General features: G+C 39.7%; 1 protein-coding gene across 5 annotated transcripts in view; it reads right to left on the bottom strand.

The window, feature by feature from the left end:
- Positions 1 to 21,415, bottom strand: part of Ccdc30 (coiled-coil domain containing 30) — a 136,117-nt gene that overhangs the window by 31,929 nt on the left and 82,773 nt on the right. For all 5 annotated transcript variants that reach the window (XM_078026063.1, XM_078026060.1, XM_078026062.1 and 2 more), the window contains 2 exons: positions 18,387 to 18,541; positions 8,907 to 9,051 (listed from right to left, as the gene is read on the bottom strand). In XM_078026063.1, coding sequence (XP_077882189.1) covers positions 8,907 to 9,051; positions 18,387 to 18,541 — 300 coding nt within the window. The remainder of the gene's footprint in view (positions 1 to 8,906; positions 9,052 to 18,386; positions 18,542 to 21,415) is intronic.

The following is a 21,415-nucleotide window of genomic DNA, read 5'->3' as shown; positions in this document are numbered from 1 at the left end:
TTGAGGCCAGTAGTAGTTCAGATTCTGAATTTCTTTTAGATTTTGGACTTTGAGTTTACCTAATATACAGATGAAACCGAAGTCCAAAGACAAAATTGTTTTATATAGATCTTATCCACACAGCCTGAAGGCGATTTTATACAATTTTTTAGTGTACCTGCATTTTGACTATGAACCATCACATGAGGTCAGGTGTGGTATGTTCTACTTGGGGTGCATGTTGAAACTCAAAAAGAGTTGCTGTTGTTTATTTATTGTTTTAGACAGGGTCTCACTATGTTGTTCAGGCTGGCCCTCAATTCTCCTGGGCTCAGACAATCTCCTTCCTCAGCCTCCTGAGTAGCTTATACTATGGGCAAGTGCCACTGTGCCCAACTCAAAAATTTCAGATTTGGGAGCATTTCTGATTTCAGATTTTTGGATCAGGGATGCTCACATCTGTAGTGTGATTTTGTCACTAGTACTAATAACATGTGGCAAAAGAGTTTATAAAATTATCAACTTTTAATTGCCTGTAATGAAGAGCTTTCGGAAATCACATGACTATTACAAATAATGTTATAATTGAGAACTACAAGGACCTAGGGTGAGCTTGCCACCTCTGACCCTGTTAATGAACTTACAAGGAAAAAATATGCAACTTGGGGATTTAATTCCTGGAACAAGGCATAGAGAGTTTCTATGAATAACATAAAGGAAACTTTCTTGTAGCCAGAAGGCCAATGTAACTAAAACCCAAATCTCAAATTTCATCAAATGGTTGTACATTTATAACACAAATTTATTACATAGTTCTGCCGGGTATCTTATGTGAATTGGGTTTTGGGATTGCATGGAAACCTGAGGATTGGGAATAAAAACATTTGAGAAGACCTCCAAATTCAACAAGTTTCTCTTGCCAGCATCAGCAGGCCTTCCTCTGCTATCTGAAGAGATGGACCACCCCTGCTTTGAGGACTCTATTGATTTCACTCAGGCAATTATCATGCAAGAAGGTGTCTATTGTCCTTAAGACCCACCTTTAGCCAATCCTAGCAGTAATCAGGAGAACTGCAAGTTCCAGGCCAGCCTCAACAATTTATGAAGGCCCTAAGCAATTTAGTGAGACCCGGTCTCCAAATAAAATATAAAAAGGGTTGGAGATGAGGCCCATTGATTAAGTGCCCCTGGGTTCAATTCCCAGTTCCCAATGGCTAAATTATCTTGTTATATTGTATGCATGTAAGAATATGTAACAATGAATCTATTATATACAATCATAATGCACCAATAAAAATGTGCATAATGATTACATATATCTATGTGTTCATATGCATGCACATGTCATCACCTCTGATCATCTATAACTGGAGTTGGATCCCAGAACACCTTGGGGAGTGGGGGATTGAGTAAGGCAACTGACCTAGACCAGTGTATTAAAAGACAAGATTGTGCCAATTAAAATTGGCAGAAATATGAGGAATATGTGTAGGAAGTTATACTAGGAAGAAGGGATATAATGTTGAATAGGCCAAATTTATTGATATGAATGCACTTATCGAGAGTCAGATTAAAAATATCTATATATATTTGTAGTTGGACAAAATACCTTTATTTATTTATTTTTATGTGGTGTTGAGGATTGAACCCAGTGCCTCACGATGTGCTAGGTGAGTGTGCTACCGCTGAGCCACAAGCCCAGCCCCAAGAGTAAGATTTTAATGTGTGAAATTAAACGTCTACAAGTGACTTTTAATAGTTTGCTTGTTGGTTGACTGAAACTTGGACTCAACAGTAACCAACATTAAGGGACAGTAAGATGCCATGCTTTGGCATAAGGAAGAGAGGAAGAAAACAAGCCTTAGAAAAGCTGACAGGAATCTGGAGTGGATTCACCCAGGTGACTGCTTGCCCACACAGAGCCGTGGGATCTTTCACCTAGGGAGCGCCAGGTTTCCTGAAATGCTCTGTAATGCTGACCTGCTGAGGAGGACGGTGGGAGGTGCCAAAACAGACATGGCTCCCTGAATTGGATGAGGTTGATGGTACCACAAGGGTGTCAGAGGTCAAGTGACAGTGCCTAAATCCCAGAAGCAAGGGGGCATCATTACTGCCAACACAACAGGCAGTAGTGCCAGGGAAATAATCAAATGGTTTAACCTTTGTGGTTGTGGTTAATTAGCCATGGTGATTATAGGATTAACACAGATGGGCAGCTGATTAAAGTCTTTTTTTTTTTTTTTAAAGAGAGAGCGAGATAGATAGAGCAATAGAGAATTTTTTTTTAATATTTATTTTTTAGTTTTTGGCAGACACAACATCTTTGTTTGTATGTGGTACCAGGCAAGCGCGCTACCGCTTGAGCCACATCCCCAGCCCTGATTGAAGTCTTAATGGAGTTGTATTTTTAAATACATACACACAAAAATACATATATCTCTCTGGTTCTGGTGGGCAGAAGCCCAATTTAAATGACATCAGTGGAGAGTAATGGCCTCTTCTTGCTCAATCCCTAGATCTGAGCCAGTTCAGAGACCCAGAGTCCTTCAAATGATAGGAATGCCAGGTTTCTCAGGAAAATTCCCACGATACTGCTACAGGTATGCAATTTTTCTCCTAAACCTTCCACAGAGACCTGTGGAGTTTTAACACAGGAGAAAGGGAATGGTAAAGGCTTAGAGGAGATGAGTGTTTCTGAGTCAACACAACACCTCTGGCCCAGAACACCATAGAGCTTCACAATCCAGAGTCGGTGGCTTAAGAAAACAGGAAAAAATGGAGTTTAAGCTCAGCACTGAGGAGTCTGTCTGCAACGCTTCAGTGACTCAGTGTGTGTTTTACAACAGGTCTAACGGGGGTTTTCCCACCTTTTTTTTTTTTATTGGTGCATTATAGTTGTATGGTCAAGTGAGTTTGTGAATCTCCTCAAAGATTATCCAACCCCTCTTTTTTTGTGGTATTGGGAATTGAACCAATTATCTACCACTGGGCTACATCCCTAGTCCTTTTTATTTTTTAATTTTGAGGCAAGGTCTTGCTAAGTTGCCCAGACTGGTTTCAAACTTACTATCCCTCTTCCTCAACCTATGGGGATTGCTGAAGATTACAGTTTCAGGTGTGAACCACTATGCCTGACTTTATTTCTCCAATTCTTTCTTTCTTTCTTTCTTTCTTTTTGGTATGAAGGATTGAACCCAAGAGTGCTTTACCATTGTGTCATAACCCCAGTCCTTTTTATTTTGAGACATGGTCTTACTAAGTTGCTTAGGGCCTCCTAAATTTCTGAGGCTGCTCTCAAATTTGCTATACTCTTGCCTCAGCCTCCTGAGTCACTGGGATTATAGGTGTGTGCCATCGTTCCAGGCTATTTCCCTGATTCTTCTTTTCCTTCTTCTTATTTTTGGTACTGGGGATTGAACCCAGAAGTACTTAACCACTGAGCCGCATTCCCAGCCCCTTTTTATATTTTATTTAGTGACAGGGTCTTGCTGAGTTGCTTAAGACCTCGCTAAATTGCCGAAGCTGGCTTTGAACTCTCATCCTCCTGCCTCAGCCTCTCAAGCAGCTGGGGTTATAGGTGTGTGCCACTGCATCCAGCTATTTCCCCAATTCTTGAATGCACAGATAGTCTACATTGGTTTTCTGACCTGAGGAGTGAAGGGTGTTGATGGTAGAAAAGGCCAACTGCTTGCAGTTGCCTTTTTTTTTTTTTTTTTTGGTACTGAGAATTTAACCCAGAGGACTTTACCATTGTGCCACATCTCCAGTCCTTTTTAATTTTTTTTTTTTTTTTTAAATTTTGAGTCAGGGTCGCTGATGCTTAGGGCCTCACTCAATTTCTGAGGCTTGTCTCTAATTTGCAATCCTCCTGCCTCAGCCTCCCAAATCCTTGGGATTATAGTTGTGCACCACTACACCCAGCTGGAGCTGCCTCTTTAGATTCTGAATCAACATAAACCACATTTGCTCCTTTAACACAATTATTAAGTAATCTTCAAGACTGCAAGCTTTCAGTGGTGCCCAAAGCAAGATATCTTGGTTGCTCCCAAGTTTGGGTAATTATGAATAAAGCTGCTATAAACACCCAGGTGCAGGGTTTTGGGTAGACATATGTTTTCAGTTTCAGGAGCATGATTATCAGCTCATGCTGATAAGAGTATGTTTAATTGTGTAAGGAAACACCAAACTGTCTTCCAAAGTGGATGTGTTGCCTTCAGCAAGAGAGCTCCTATTGCTCTGAATCTTTGCCAACATCCAACATTCAGTGATATTAGTGTTCTGGAATTTAACCATTCTAATAGATGTGGAGTGGTTAGGTGATTGTTGTTTTAAATTGCAATTCCCTGAGGACATACCATGCATATAATCCCCTCCAGTTCTAGTTCAAGCTTTTATTATGAAAGAAGGTACTACATTGGAGGGAGAGCAGACACCCTCTCTAGATACTAACCTTGCTGGTGCTTGATCTTGGATTTCTGGGTCTCTAGAACTGTATGAAATACATTTTTGTTCTTTTCAAATTACCCAGTCTCAAAAAAAAAAAGGCTTTGCCCAGTCTCAGGTATTTGTTACAGCAGTGTAGACAGACTAAGCATCCATTGATAAGAATCCCATGAGGGGCTAGGGATGTGGCTCAAGTTCGATCACAGCACCACATACAAATAAAATAAAGATGTTGTGTCCACTGAAAACTAAAATAAATAAATAAATATTAAAAATTTCTCTCTCTCTCTTTAAAAAAAAAGAATCCCATGATTTTTCTTTTTTAGTCTATTTTTGTGATGGTTTGAATAATTGATTTTCAAGTGCGGAAGCAGCTTTGCACACCTGGAATAAATCCTGCTTGATCACCGTCAATAATTGTTTTCATACATTGCTGTATTCAGTTTGCTCTTTTCCCCCCTCCTTTTCAGTATTGAGAATCAAATCCAGGGCTTTCAGGATAGGGCTAGCAAGCACTCTACCATTAAGCTAAATTATCAATCCACAATTTGCTAATATTCGGTTGAGAATTTTAATATCTGTATTCATGAGAGATACTGATATATAGTTTTCTTGCAGTTGTCTTTTATTGGGGGGGTTGATATTAAAATAACTCTAGCCTCATAGAAGTAGTTAGGAAGTGTAGCCTCAGCTGCCATTTTCTGAAAAAGACTGTAGAGAATTGGTATAATTTATCTCTTAAATATTTGGTAGAATTCACCAGTGAAACTATCTGGGCCTTGTTCTTTCTGTTTTGGAAGGTTGTTAATTATGGATTTAACTTATTTGATATAGTTCTACTAGACTCTCTTTATACGTGAATTTTCACAGATTGTTTCTTTCGAGGATTTGGTCCATTTCCTCTAGGTTATCATAATTGTGGGCATAGAGTTGTTTATACTACTTCTTGATTATCCTTTTACTATTCATGGGATCTATAGTGATATCCCCTCTTTCATTTGTGGTATTTGTAATTTGTACCCTTTTTATTTTTTTTCTTACTTAGTTAAAGGCTTATCAATTTTATTGATCTTTCCAAAGAATAGGCTTTTGGTTTTGCTGATTTTCTCCATTGGTTTTCTGTTTCAATTTCATTCTCCTCTGATTTTCATTTCTTTTCTTCTGCTTGGTTTTTTTTTTTTTTTGGGTGGGGGGGGTGGGGGGGTGGTTCTGGTAGCCAGGGATTGAGTTCAGAGGTATTCAACCACTGAGCCACATCCCCAGCCCTTTTTGGTATTTTTAAATAAAATAAATAAATAAAGATATTGGGGTCCAACTACAATTAAAAAAAATTTTTTTTTTTTTTTTGGTTCCAGGGATTGCACTCAGGGTCACTCAACCACTAAGCACACCCCCAGCCCTATTTTGTATTATATTTAGAGACAGGGTCTCACTGAGTTGCTTAGCTCCTCGCTATTTTTTTTAAACTCATTTTTTTAAAGAGAGAGAGAGAATTTTAATATTTATTTTTTAGTTATTAGCGGACATAACATCTTTGTTTGTATGTGGTGCTGAGGATCAAACCCAGGCCGCACGCATGCCAGGCGAGCCCGCTAACGCTTGAGCCACATCCCCAGCCCGGCTCCTCACTATTGTTGAGGCTGGCTTTGAATTTGCAGTCCTCCTGCCTTAGACTCCATGCATGCACCACCGCCCAACTTGCATTGGAGATTGAATTTAGGTTCAAACCTCTACCACTGAGAAACATCCTCAGCCCTCTTTATTTATTTACTTTTGGGTAGTGAAGATTGAACCCAGGGGTACTTAACCACTGAGCAACAACCCCAGCTCTTTTGATTTTTTTTTTTTTTTTAGTTTGAGTCAGGAGCTCGCTAAATTACTGAAGCTGGCTTTGAACTTGGGGTCCTCCTGCTTCAGCCTCCCAAGTGGCTGGGATTACAGGTATGCCCCATCACATCTGGGTATTGTTTATTTCGATATAGGGTCTTGATAAGTTACCAGATTGGCCTGGAATTTGTGATCCTCCTGCCTCAGCTTTGGGAGAAGTTGATATTATTGGTGTGAACCATCTTCTGGCTTGCTCTTCTTCTTCTAGTTTTCTAAGGTTGAATCTTAGATAAATGATTTTATATCATTCTTCCTTTCCAATATATACATTCAATGCTCCAAGTATGCCTTTATGTACTACTTTTGCTACACCCCACAGATTTTGATAAGTAATATTTTCATTTAGCTTGAAGTATTTTTACATTTGTCTTGAGATTTTTTTTCTTTGACCCATGTGTTATTTAGAAGTCTGTTCCTTAATCTCCAAATATTTGGGTGTTTTCCAGCTATCTTTCTGGTATTGGTTTTTAGTTTAATTCCATATGGTTTGAAAGCAGACACTGTAGGATTCCTTTTTTTTTTAACATTTGTTAAGGTGTATTTTACGTCCTAGAACGTGTTCCATCTTGGAGATTTTCCATATTAGCTGGAAAAGTATATGTAATCTGCTATTGTTGGGTGAAATCATCTATAGATTTTCATTATATCCAGTTTATTTATGGTGTTGAATTCAACATATTCTCACCAAAGTTTTGCCTTTTGGATCTATTTCTGTTTTTCCTTTTTTTCCCTCCAGTGCTGGGGATCAAACCCAGAGCCTCACACATACTAGGAAAACACTTTTCCACTAAGCTACATCCCCAGGCCTTTTTATGTTTTGAGGCAAGATCTCATGAAGTTGCTGCAGCTGGCCTTCAACTTGAAGTATTTTTACATTTGTCTTGAGATCTCCCTACCTCAAACTCCTGAGAAGGTGGGAGTACAGACTTTGAACTCACTTCTCTGCTGGATCCATTTGTTGATTTCTTTTCTTTTTTTCTTTTTTTTTTTTTTTTTGGTTTGTTCAGGTTTTTACTCGTGTCTAGGATGGAGTGGGGATGATTTCTGAAACTTCTATAACCACCCCCTCCCCCACAAGGACAGGATTTAGAGAGCTTCTGGGTTGCTGAGCACGTGAAGGTGAGGGATGACGGTGTGCCCAGAAAGGGCTCAGAGCTCTGCATCCCTCCCCACACACCTTGCCCTGTGCACCTCTCTTCCATCTGTCTGTTTCTGAGTTGTGCCCTTTTATAATAAGCCAGTAATCTTGTAAATACAAACTTTTTTTTTTTTTTGATTTATGAGTCATTCTACAAACTCCACGCAGTTTGTAGGAAGTTTGGCTTTACAGCGGGTGGTCAGAAACACAGGGGAAGGGCTGGGGATGTGGCTCAAGCGGTAGCGCCCTCGCCTGGCATGCTTGCGGCCCGGATTCGATCCTCAGCACCACATACCAACAAAGATGTTGTGTCCGCTGAAAACTAAGAAATAAATACTAAATATTCTCTCTCTCTCTTAAAAAAAAAAAAGAAAGAAAGAAAGAAAGAAAAAGAAACACAGGGGAAACCTGGACTTGCAATCAACATCTGAAGTAGGGCAGTCTGTGGGACTGAGTACTTGTGGGAGATAGAGTCAGAACTGAGTTAAGTTTTTATGTGCCCTGTTGGGGTCCACAGAGAGTTGGAGAATTGCTTGGTGTAGGGAAAACACACATCTGGATTAGAGTGATGTATTTAGAGAGTGCCGTGAGTATAGAAAGAAAAAATGGTTTTCCTGGCTTAGTGTTCACTAGCGGGCAGATGAATGGGCAGCAAGCAGACAGGACATCGGAAGGGGCTTCAAGGAGAGTTCCTGCAATTTCCCCACTTTGGAGAGGTAGGAGGTGGCTTCCCTGTGGCTTCTAAGCTTCCTTGTGTATGGAAAGCCAGCAGCAGTCCCTCCTGGCTCTCCCTTCCAACAGCTTGATAAGCATCTCTCCTCCTGTATTAAATCCCTCCTTGCTTGTGTTGTGGCTTAGGACACGCCACCCTAAAACATGACTGTAAGAGACCAAAATATGCCGCCCTAAAATAGAATTCTTTGGCATATTGCAAGTTGGTTATTCTGAGAGACTGCAGACACAGAAGTAGCTCTGAAAAGTTGTCCTTCTACAAAAGGAATGTACATCCACACAGGAGATCTAGATTAGTAAAATGTGTGTCAGGAAGAGGGCTGCTCCAGACAACTTCTATTACTCAGGAGACTTTGATCTGCATGTAAGGCCACCTCCACTCACCCTATAGCTCCTCCCCGGCCTTCCCACAACTTGTTCCTGACCTGCCCCAGAGGCCCCAAGCGCCTGTTTCCCTTCTGTAGCTTAGGGGGCTGTATAAATTTCAGCCATCTGACCCTTCACATTTTGTGGGACTCCCATGTGTATGTGTCCTATTTCTGTTGGTAGCCCAGTCAAAGAACCTTGAAGGATACGGAGAAGGCATTTCCCTTCCCCTCCACTTGACATACCTAGAATAGATTCTGCTTTCTCGAAAGCACCCTGACTAAACTTAATGAATAATAATTAGCTATTACTCAGGTATGAGAACAGGAAAAGCAAGAAGCCTATCTATGGGCTTTCTTACCTCATTAGATTTTCTTTTTTCATTTTCCAGTTGGTTGAGCAGGGCCTCCTGTTGCTGAGCCACTGTCATTTTCAATTGATTGTCTTCATCCTGTAAGGTTGTCACTTTCCTTTGTAGCTCATTTACAGTATGATCTAGGAGCTTCCTGAAGGCAATGAATGCATGTTGAATCACACTTTGAAAATGAAACTCAGACCTAAAATCTCTATGCCATTGCAGGGGATTTTTTTCCAAGGAAATAGGGTATGTGTCCATAAAAGGACTAACCCAGGGAACCTCCCCCTTTTGGATACAAGTTTTTCTAAGAATTTCTTTGTTCTTTCTCTCACTGTCAAGATAACCCTATGGGGAAGAAAGGATCTTTCTTTTTTCAGAGATGAGGTGCTGTGGCAGAGAGAGAGAGAGAGCAGCCAGGAAAGAGCTGAGGTGGGGCTCTAGCCCTGAATCCCATATTCATTCAGTGACTTATTAGGGGAGACCTCGATCCTTTGGGTTCACTGTAAGGCTGTTGGTTAGAAGAACCGTAGACACTAATGTACATATTAACACCGCTACAGATGAATCATAAATGAGCCCGCACTTGATGAGGAAATTCACCCTTTTCTAAGAGTGTCATTAGCTCTTTGTTTCTTCAGAAAAGAGTCTCAGCAGACTACAGTTGCTAGAGAGAGTTCTGAGGATTTCAGACCAAGGTCTTCTGCACCTAGAAGCTCAACATGAAGAATATGATGATGGTAATGATGAAATAGTACTCGTGGGCAAAAATTCTACCAAGTGCTAGTGAAGTAAAATACTAACACTGAACAGAGAAGTTTGCTTTCTCTATCTTCAGTATTCTGAGAAGCCAGTGAATTTTGGGGGGATGATTTATATTTGAGACATGGGCTCATTGCTGTCCACCTCTAGTTCTCATGCTTCTTGCATATAAGTGCAGGTTCTCCCAAGAATTTCTTACAGCATATTTTCTACCATTCATACCCATCCTCAATATCCCCTTGTCAATTCTCTCTCTCTCTCTCTCTCTCTTTTGATACCAGAAATTGAACCCAGGGGTGCTTAACCACTGAGCCACATCCCCAGCCCTTTTTATTTTGAGATAGGGTCTTGGTAAATTGCTGAGACTATCCTCAAACTTGTAATCCTCCTGCCTCAGCCTCCTGAGCTGTTGAGATTACAGGTGTGCGCCACTCTTTTTTTTTTTTGCTACTAGGATTTGAACCCAGGAGCACTCTATCACTGAGCTATATCCCCAGACCTTTTATTTTTTATTTTTAGATAGGATCTCACTAAGTTGCCAAGGCTAGTCTTGAACTTGCAATCCTCCTACCTCAGCCTCCTCAGTAGCTGCATTTACAGGCAGTTGCTGGTGTTCCCTCCCACCCATCATTTCTGTGTTGTCTAACCCACTGCATGTCTACCTGAGCAATTCCCTGATACTCGTGCCTCTTTCTTCTTTAGGGTTCCACTCTCAATTCCTGATCAAGGGACCAGACTTAGAGAGAGATTAAGCCTTGGAACTGAAAGGGAAGTATTAATTTGCAGGAAATAAAAAAAAAAAACCCATCAGCTATCTGCAGTAAAATTCGGGGTTGAAAACAGAAATTGAAAAGTAGGAAGTAAAAATTAAAAAAGAACCCATGAGCATTTAGAATTAGTTTATATATTACATATAGATTTTCGATAATGAAAGACATAGAAATCATGGATGGTGAGACATCTCTTTTCCGCAGATCCTGAGTCTCTTTGCCAATCCATCCTTCACAGAGCAGCCAGTGTTCCTCCTAAGTCACAATCTAATCATACCATCCACCATCTTCCCTCCCATCTTTCCTTTTTGAGAAAGGAAGGCTAGTGCTCTCCCACGAGCTACACCTCCAGCCCCCTGTTCACTACCTTAAAATCCTTCAGTGGCTCCCCTCTTTGTTCTTTAAGGTGAAGTCCAAACTGTTCAATGTGGCTTGTGAGGCTCTGCGTGAACCAGGCCTACCTATCTAAAAGCCCTATTTTCTTGCTACTTGCCCTAGCCTCAAACATCGCTTTCCAGCTCCTTCCTTCGCAGTCATTCTCCACATGGTTACTCTCCCCCTCCCTTCTTCATCTTCTAGGTCCCCTTTGCCAAAAAGCTCCCAAGCTTCCTCATACCAAGTGCTTCATTCTCAGCCTAAAGAAAGCTTTTGGAAGCTCCTGAACTCCACAGGTGCCCCTGAATGTGCTGTTACAGTAACCCAACCCTCCTTTAGTACAAACCACACTTCTCTGTAGTTACAAAGTCTCACACACAAAGTTATTCATTATATCATTATTTATAATAGCAAAAAATGTCTAAAAGACACTAAACCAAGTACACTGGTGTACACCTACAGTCCCAAACTTGTGAGGCTAAGGCCGAGGGTAACTTGCACCCAGGAGCTCAAGGACAACCTGGGCAACAAGCAAGAATGTGTCTTGAAAAAATAAATAAAAGATAATATATACCTATGGGTACTGGTCAGGGTTATCTAAGAAATAGAAACAATAGAAATATATATATATATATATGAAACCAAAAGCTGAAGCTTGACACGGTGGCACGTGTCTATAATTCCAGAAGCTTGGGAGGCTGAAGCAAGAGGATCACAAGTTCAAAGCTAGGCTGAGGCAGGAGGATCACAAGTTCAAAGCTAGCCTCAGCAATTGTGAGGCACTAAACAATTCAAATAAAATACAAAATAGGGTTAAGGATGTGGCTCAGTAGTCAATCCCCAGTACCAAAAAAAATAATAATAATTAAGAAAGAAAATATATATCAATTTTCTATAATCTCTTCTAGAAAACCTCTTCTAGAAAATTCCTAATTATTTTTCAGTACTTAGGATTGAACACAGGGCCTCATGCATGCTATGCAAGCACTCTACCAGTGAGCTACATCCCCAGCCCTTTTGAAACTTTTATTTTGAGACAGGGTCTTGCTACGTTGCCCAGGCTGGTCTCCCGTTTGCAATTCTGCCTCAGCCTCCTGAGTAGCTGAGATTACAAATGCCTGCTACTGTGCTCAGCCCCTAATTAATTTTTTGAGACAATCACTACCATAATAGCAAAATCAGATAAAGATATTACCAGAAAGGGAACAGTAGACCAGTATCTCTCATGAACAGATCCAAACTCCTTAAAGTGGTTTGTAAGACTCCACATGTCCTAAGCCTGGTTGACCTTCCTAGCCTCATTTTATCACTCTTCTCTATTCCCAAGAATTTCATTCTGGCCAAATGGTCTTTCCTTACTCTACTGAAGAAGATGATAATAATACTGACAACAGTAATGACAACAGCATAAAATATTATAACAATAACACTTTTTAATATAGTGACTCTAATGTGTTAGAGAGGGCCATAAGAGATATAGTTTGTTTTTTTATTATTATTTGTTTGTTTGGGTACTAGGGATTGAACCCAGGGGCACTTTACCACTGAGCCACATTCCCAACCCTTTTTATTTGTTTAGTTTAAGACAGGGTCTCACTAAGTTGTTTGGGACTCTCTAAGTGGCTAAGGCTGACTTTGAACTTGTGATCCTCCTGCCTTAGTCTCCCAAACTGCAGGGTTACTGGCAATGTGCCAGGAGATATATTTGTGCAGAATGTAGAAGTGAAGTATTTTGTGCTTTACGCTTGGATGGGGCAGGTGCTTCTGTAGTTCACACATGTTGCCACATATCTGTTGTTCATTTGGCATGAGGTGACAGCCAGGCCTATCATAGCTGCACCTTCCCTTGGATCTTCCTTTAACTTCTCCTGCTCCTGGATCAGGTGGTGCATGCCTGTCATTCAAGCAACTCAGAAGGCTGAGGCAGTAGGATTGCAAATTCAAGGACAGCCTCAGCAACTGTGAGACCCTCAGCAACTTAGTGAGTCCCTGTCTGAAAAAAATTTTAAAAATGACTGAGGATATACCCCTGGGTTTAATCTCAAGTTAAAAAAAAGAAAAGAAAGAAAAACAAATCCTGGAACAAATCTTACTAGGGCTGGGGCTGAGGCTCAGTGGTAGAGTGCTTGCTTTGCTTAACATATATGAGGCTGTGGGTTTAATCCCCAGCACTGCAAAAAAACAAAACAAAACAAAACCAACAAATCTCTTATTAAACATATACTTCTCCCACTGGTTCTATTTCTCTGATTGAATCCTGACCAATACCAGTGCTTATTATGTGCCAGGATATATATCACTGTAATAGCAAGAAATTGGGAAAAAATATAAATGCCCAACAATGAAGGATTTATTAAGCAACTTATGGCACATCATTAAAATAATGATCTAGAAGAAGGTTTACAGTCAAATAAACAGAACATAATATTTTAAGAAAAAAAGTATGTAACAATCTAAATGTATAGATGGGAGTTACTTTGCTCTAGTTTACAAAATAATATGTGCTATGTAATTCCTTATGATGGAAAAATTCCCCTATATATTTGTTTTTCCTATACTTGGTTTGAATATTTTTTCTACATATTTCTTCTCAGCAAATCTTCATTGAAGCTATACAGAACTGGTATCCCTTTTCCCATTTTAGAGATAAGAACACCATGCTTCAGAAAAGTTAAATAGCCTTTTTTCATTGTTCTAATCTTTGGTTATATTTTTTGTTTCTTGAAATCCTTTGCACAGTTGTTTTATAATCAGATTTCCATAATCCCAGTTGCTGAGGTTCTTGGGGGTTATAAATCTGGTGCTTGTTGTTTCTGCTGATTTTTGTTGCTGATAGCCAGTTTCCTTGCGGTATTTGGTAACATCGATTGTAAGTTTATATTTTATTAAGCTTGATATAGAGGAGTCCTTACTATCTAAATCAGGGTTTCTTTCCTCCAGAGATTGTTTGGATTTTCTTCGTTCAGCTCTCTTAGCTTGTGGCAAGCTTCCTTGGCTTCTCCTGAACCCAGGAGAAGCAACTCAGAAGGCTGAGGCAGTAGAACCCAGGGCTGATATTATTATCTGTCCCTTGACTTAGAAGTTTGCATATTGTTTATCAAAATTTTTTTTAGTTTATTTTGCTCTTGGGCCTTGTTTTAATTAGCTTTTTGCATTTATGTGACCAAAATACCCAACAAGAACAATTTAAAGGAGGAAAAGTTTATTTGAAGCTCACTGTCTCAGATGCCTTAGTCCACAGGTAGCTGACTCTATTGCTCTGAGCCCAAAGTGAGGCAGCATATTATGGGGGAGGGTCCCAGAGGAGAAAAGCTGCTTGGCTCATGGTGGGGTCAGGAAACAGGAGTTGAGGGGAGAGACTATAGGGAAGATAAACCCTTCTAGGGCATACCCCTGTGACCCACCTCCTCCAGCCTCACCTACCTATGGTTACCACTCAATCTATTCAACTAGGATGAACTGATTAGGTTACAGCTCTCAATACAATTATTCCACCTTTTAATGTTCCTGTATTAATACAGGAATTCTTTTGGTGGGGGCATATCATATCTAAACTGTGTAGCATTCTACCCTGGGCCCCCAAAAGCTCATGTCCATGTCTAAGAGTTTGATCTCCAAGATTCTTAAATTTTGTATTGCCCACATCCGAAGTCCCCTCTGAGGCTGAAGGCAACCTCTTGGCTGTGAGCCCCTGTAAAAGCAAGTTACATATATCCCATATAGAGTGGCAAAGAGTAAACATTCCTATTATTTTTTTTAATATTTATTTTTTAGTTATAGGTGGACACAATATCTTTAATTTTATGTGGTGCTGAGGATCAAACCCAGTGTCCCATGCTGCTAGGCGAGCACTCTACCTCTGAGCCACAACCCCAGCCCCAATATACCTATTCTAAAAGGAAAGAATAGAAGCATAAAAAGACCTACAGCATCTAGGACAAGTGGCTGCAAGGTGTTATTTCCAAAGGGCTTGAGCAGCCCTGCTCCTTTGGCCTTTGGGCTAGTGCACATTGGCTGTCTCTCTGCACCTAGCAGCTTTTCTTGGCAGACAGTCCATGTTACTGGCATTTGTTAATTCCTGGGGTCTCCACTGCAACTTCAGTTCCATCGTTACAGCTTCCTGCTTATCATCCTCTTAGCGGCAGCCCATAGGAACTCTAACCCTGTTACACTTTGCCTGGCCTCCCAGGGCTTCCTTTGAAATCTCAGTGGAAGGATTCATGACTCTAGATCCTGCATTTCTGCAGAACCAGCATGTTGATGACGCCAAGGTCTGCAGCCAGCTTATGCAATACCCCTGTTGCCTGCTGCCCACCCCCAGGCAGGGCTGCAGCAGTGAGTACCTGCAGGTTCAACATGGTGAAATAACTTCTGAGGCCCCCCACTGTGATCAGGGTGCCCACATGATCTCTTCTCAAAAGAACTTTGTCTTCTGTACCCTGGAGCCTGTAGTGGGTGTGGTCTTGCAAATTCCTGAGATGCCCTTGAGGCATCTTTCCCATGTTTCTGTGCTAACTATCTAGCATCTCTTTAGGGGCTGTAATCTCTTAAACCAAGCACAACTTCCTCCTCTCCAGCTTTACGTGTACTTTTCTGGTCAAGCTGCAATTTTTTTATTTTTAAAGTTTATACTTATTTATAATCCACTAGGCTAAATACCCATTTTATGCAGCTGTTCCCTTTAATTCATTTTTTTTTCTGAAATAAGTACAAAAGACCAATTTAAAATTGAGACAAGCATTTAAAGGAAAATCTTTTGACTCAAAGTCTGAAAAAAAAACTATAAATGGTTCATTTTTACCAAAAGAATTGGTTTTTATACAAAATATAAAGAATTTTACACTATAAACAAAGACTTCTGGGCTGGGGCTGTAGCTCAGTGGCAGAACGCTTGCCTAGCATGTGTGAGGCACTGGGTTCGATCCTTAGCACCATATAAAAATAAACAAATAAAATAAAGGCCTGCTCTCCAAACACAACTACCAAAACAAAAATTAAAAAAAAAATCCAAAGACTTATGTATATGTATTTAAAATAACAATTCTATCTGCTTTTTCCTCCAATTCTTCTCAAGCACAAAGCATACATACTCAAGCCAGAAAGCTAATAACCTCAATGGGCAGACTGTTTCAGAATAAGCCTTCACCCCAAATACATGTGGAAAGATTTTTTTTCTTTTGGCTCAAAGTTCAGAACATCAATAAGTTTCAATTTAGTTTCCAAAACTCTCCTATATTAACATGAAAAGCACACCAATGTCAAGCTGCAATATAAAAAAAATCCTTTGTTCTGAGCTGGGCACATTGGCACATGTTTATAATTCCAGTGACTGGGGAGGCTAAGGCAGGAGGATCACAAGTTTGAGAAGAGCCTCAGCAATTTAGTGAGGCCCTAAGCAATTTAGAGAGACCCTGTCTCAAAAAGAAAAAACTGGTTAGAGATGGAGCTCAGTGGTAAAGCACCCCTGGGATCAATCCCCAGTATAAAAAATAAATCCTTTAGTTCTGCTTTCTGCTCCTCACTTTCACAGTAAACCTGGCTAAAAATTGCCAGCAATATCCATGTAATTGGCTGAATGCTATACTGCTGGAAATTTCCTCTGCCATATTAATTAGTTCGTCACTTTTAAATTCAGTCTCATACAAAGACTCAGGACATGTAGAAAATTTCTTTGCCAGACTGTAACACAAATGGCTTCTAGTCCAATTCCTAAAGGTTTTCATTTCCCTCTGAAACAAAACAGTTGACATTTCTATGAGCATTCTATTCTGAGTGCCACCAGAATCACCCATTAAGCTCTGCTTACAATATTCTAAAGCTTTTCTGGTTTGCATCTAAACTTTCAAAATTCCTCCCACAAACCAGCTACAAAGGCTTCTGAACTGCATAGTCAGGCTGGTCACAGCAATGACTTCCCTTCTTGGTACCAATTTGTTTTAGTCAACTTTTGCATCATTGTAACCAAAAACACCCATCAAGAATAACTTAGAGGAGGAAAAATTAATTTGGGGCTCCCAGTTCAGAGGTCTCAGTTCATAGATGGCCAACAACAGTGCTCTGGGTCCAGGGTGAGGCAGTGCATCATGGGGGAAGAGCCCAGCAAGGAAAGTTGTTCAACTTAGGGTGGGTCAGGAAGTAGAGGGGCAGAGGAAGGAACCACAGGGAAGATGAACCCTTTCAGGGAACACCTCCAGTGACCTAGCCATACTCCACCTGCTTACCGTGACCACCCAGTCAATCCATTCAAACTAAGACTAATTAGGTTCCACTCTCACAATCCAGTCATTTTACCTCTGAACATTCCTGCATTAATACAGTAGCTTTTGAGGGACACCTCATATTCATACCATAACAAGACTTTTTCTTGCTTTCTTGTGAGCAGTTCTTTAAAAGGTATTCTCATTGTTAAATAATCAGAATCTAGTGGCATTATAACAGCAGGATAGCCTGTCACCTTGCTAGATATGGTGGGGGAGACAAATATTCTTTCATAGCACCTCACTGAGTAGATTTATTATTTATTCATATATATATTCATTCATTCACTTACTGCAATGTTTATTCACTAGGGAGGCCCGAGGCTAGAATTTCAGCTACCCATTAGGTAAGGTTCTGAGCTACAAAGAATGTGTGAACATCTGCATATCTTTTTAGTGGCTAAAACCATATTTTTCTCAAAATATATGTGAATCATTTTGAGTTTCATAAAAATAAAAAACATGTATGAGGCTTTGGGTTTGATCCTTTATTTTAAAAAATAAATAAATCAGATTTTTCAGTCCTGCAAGGGTACGAAGAAACCTATTATTGATGCTAGGTGATGTGCTAATAGGCACTTGGTTCATAAGAGACTTCTATGAATTTACTAAGCTATTGAAGTTACTGAAATTTAGAGCAGAAAATGTGTTAATTAATTTTAAAAATTCGAAGTACTAGGGATTAATTCCAGGGCCATTCTCTACTGCTAAGCCATATCCCCTCCTTTATTTACTTTTTATTTTGAGACAGGGTCTTGCTGAGTTGTCCAGGCTAACAGTCCTGAGTTGTCCAGGCTAGAACTTGCAATCCTCCTACCTCAGCCTTCCAAGCCGAGTCTCTGGGATTATAGGCATGTACCCCTGTGCCTGACTTCCTAGAGGATGCTTTGAGTAAGAATCATAATCATCATAATAATTTTAGAAGAAAGAGATGGTAGTTCCTTTCTGGCAGCATTTGTTAATGATTAAGATGCCTATAAGTTATTGAAATCACCCTGAAGAACATTAGCTGATAAAGATAAAACAATAACTTCATTGTAGTCTGAATATGTGTCAATCATAATTCATTGGCAATCCAGTCATTCAAGAAAATTCACAGGTGTACCAGGTGTGCACCAAAACAAGAAGTCTGCTCTGCCTTTAGGAATTCCACACTGGTGCCAGAGATAACAAGAAAATAAACAACTAGGATGCAGTGTGGTGAGTGCAGCTGAGTCCGCCTCAGTGGGACTGAGGAAATACCACCTTAGTGAAATAATAACGTTGCTGGTGAGCTGAGTCCTGGCTACACCCCTGGGAAACTCAGATCCTGCTCCTCTTACCTCTTCTGTTGTTCTTCCTGATACTGTTGCCTTAACTCAGCTTCATTTTCTATTGCATCTTTGATCTTTTCCTCTAGTTTCTTCTTTGTCAAAATACAGGTATCTGTGAGACAGACTTTATGAGCTTGTTCCAATTTCTGCTGCAGGTCCAAAATCTTGAATGAAAAAAGTTGACAAATAAAACATTAGGAAGGGTATAATCTTTTTTTTTTTCCTTTTGAATCAGGGAAACAGCATAGGATCCCCAACATAGCTAACATACAGATATGATCTAAGCTAAAGAGTATAACTTTATAACTTTAAAATAAGTGACTTGATATTTGCCATTTGAAATCATTATTAGTATTCAATGTGTATGTATAAAAGAAGCTATCTTTTATATGAAAGATATAAATGAATGTATGTATGAAAAGAATCCTTCCCACCTTATCCCATTTCCTCCCAGCCTTCCTCTACCAAATAGGTAATCACTGTTATCAGTTTCTTTTGTATCCTTTCAGATATTCATCTGTAAATAAATATTACATAGTTATCCTTCATACACATAAAAATTTCATATAAATAATAATATGCTAAATATAATTATGCATCTTGCCTTTTACAAATAAAAATATACTTGGTGATTTTTTTCATATTATTTGTACATAGAGTCACCTTCTCTTTTACAGTTACATACCATTCTACAATAAGGATATACTAAACTTATTTAATAAGCCCTAAACTTTTGCTATAACAACAACAACAACAAAAAAACTCTATTACAACTGATGTCTATAGAATAAATTTTGAAGTGTGATTTGGTAGGACAGAATTTATTAGATATTAGTTATTGTTTTTTTTTTTAAGAGAGAGTGAGAGAGGAGAGAGAGAGAGAATTTTTAATATTTACTTTTTAGTTCTTGGCAGACACAACATCTTTGTTGGTATGTGGTGCTGAGGATCGAACCCGGGCCGCACGCATGCCAGGCGAGCGTGCTACCGCTTGAGCCACATCCCCAGCCCAGATATTAGTTATTGTTTGATGGATAATGCCAAACTGCCTCCATAGGAATTAGACCAATTTATACTTTGAGCAACAGTGTTGAAAGTATCTAGTTTTTCCAGAGTGTGATTAGATTAATGAATAATACCTCAAAACAAAATAGAAGTCTCTTATGAATGAAGTACCTATTAGTATATCACCTAGTACTAATATCAGGTTCCTCAATATCCTTGTAGAACTGAAAATCTGATTTATTTATTTTTTAAAGTTGTAGATGAACATAATCTATTTATTTATGTATTTTTTATGTAGTGCTAGGGATTGAACCCAGAGTTTCACACATGCTAGACAAGCAAGCGCCCTGCCACTGAGCTACATCCCTAGCCCTGAAAAAACCTGATTTATTAATTTGAAAGGGTCATATATAATTGCATTTTAGAATATGCATGTTAGATCAAAAGTGTCATTTAAAACATGTTTTCGCTATTCAAGTTTCCTTTGAAATTTGTTTCCACTTTCTTTCTTTCCCCTTCTCCTCCTCCTCTTCCTCCTCTTTTTGTGGCAGCACTGGGATTGAAACCAGGGGTATGCTAAATTACATCCCCCAATTTTTTTGTGGGGTGGGGGAGGGGGGTACTGGGGATTTACCCTGAGCTACATTCCCCAGCGTTTTATTTATTTATTTTTGGTATTGGGGATTGAACTTAGTAATACTCAACCAATGAGCCATCCCCAGCACTATTTTGTGTTTTATTTAGAGACAGGTTCTCACTGAGTTGCTTAGGGGCTTGCTAAGTTGCTGAGGCTGGCTTTGAACTTTCATTTCTCCTGCCTCAGCCTCCTGAGCTGCTGGAATTACAGGCTTGTACCACCATGCCCAGATTTCCCAGCCCTTCATATATTTTATTTTGAGACAGGGTCTTGCTCAGTTGCTGAAGCTGGTGCGATCCTCCTGCCTTCACCTCCCAGATTGCTAGGATTACAGGCATGTGCTCCTGCATCCAGCTTCCTTATTATTATCATCATTTTATAAACCCTTGTTTCACCTGAAATTATAACTGTTACATAGTAGGTGCTCAATGAATATTTATTAAATGAATAGATTTCAGAAGGATAGCTAAATTCAGATGTATTACTAACCCAAGAAGGAATCCTCTATAATGGCTTAGCACCATATTCCCCACAAATATTCACTGAATGCCAGTGGATGGTAGCAGCCCTTTTCTAAAAGAAGGGCTTTCTGCATCAATCTCAGTCCTGGATTGCTGGCCCCATCCAGCGCGGCAACTGAACCAAAGTTACTCGAGTGAATTTGGAGTGATGCAAAATACCACAGAGACACAGAACACCTTGTTATATGAGCTTCAGGAAGGCTTCCTCAGCTCCTGGCCTCAGGCTCCTACAAGGGGCCAAAAGAAAGAGGCTGACGAGAAAGAGGGATCTCACATTCTGGAGTCGGCTTTTATTAGGGGACACTGTTTCTTAGACCATTCTATCCAGGGGCTGGGGATATAGCTCAGTTGGTAGAATGCTTGCCTCACATGCACAAGGCTCTGGGTTCTATTCCCAGCACCACACACAAAACCATTCTATCCAAAAACCGGCAAAGGGGTAGGATTACAAAGAAATAGCAACCCCACTAGGTAGCTATGCCTCATTAATCAAGTAGAACCCAAGTTATTGTCGAATTGTTTTTCAAATGGTATACTAATTTATTCTTTCATCTAACATTAGTAGAGTTCTTGTGGGCTGGGGTAAATGTCATGGCTTTAAAAAAAAAAGTCCCTATTCCATCAAATACTCAAATACTCATCAATATTTAGTACCACATTTAAACATTTTACCCATTTTTTATCAATTTCACCAATTAATTTTTTTAAAGAAGTTTATTTATTTATTTATTTTAGTTATAGATGGACCTTTATTTTATTTATTTATATGTGGGGCTGAGAATCGAACCCAGTGCCTCACACATGCTAGGCAAGCACTCTGCCGCTGAGCCACAATCCCAGCTCTGAAAAATTATTTTTTAATGGAGTAAAAACAT

Source organism: Ictidomys tridecemlineatus, chromosome 11, assembly GCF_052094955.1.
Source record: "Ictidomys tridecemlineatus isolate mIctTri1 chromosome 11, mIctTri1.hap1, whole genome shotgun sequence".
In the NCBI taxonomy this organism is placed as follows: domain Eukaryota; kingdom Metazoa; phylum Chordata; class Mammalia; order Rodentia; family Sciuridae; genus Ictidomys; species Ictidomys tridecemlineatus.
This window is presented reverse-complemented; position numbering and strand designations above follow the sequence as displayed.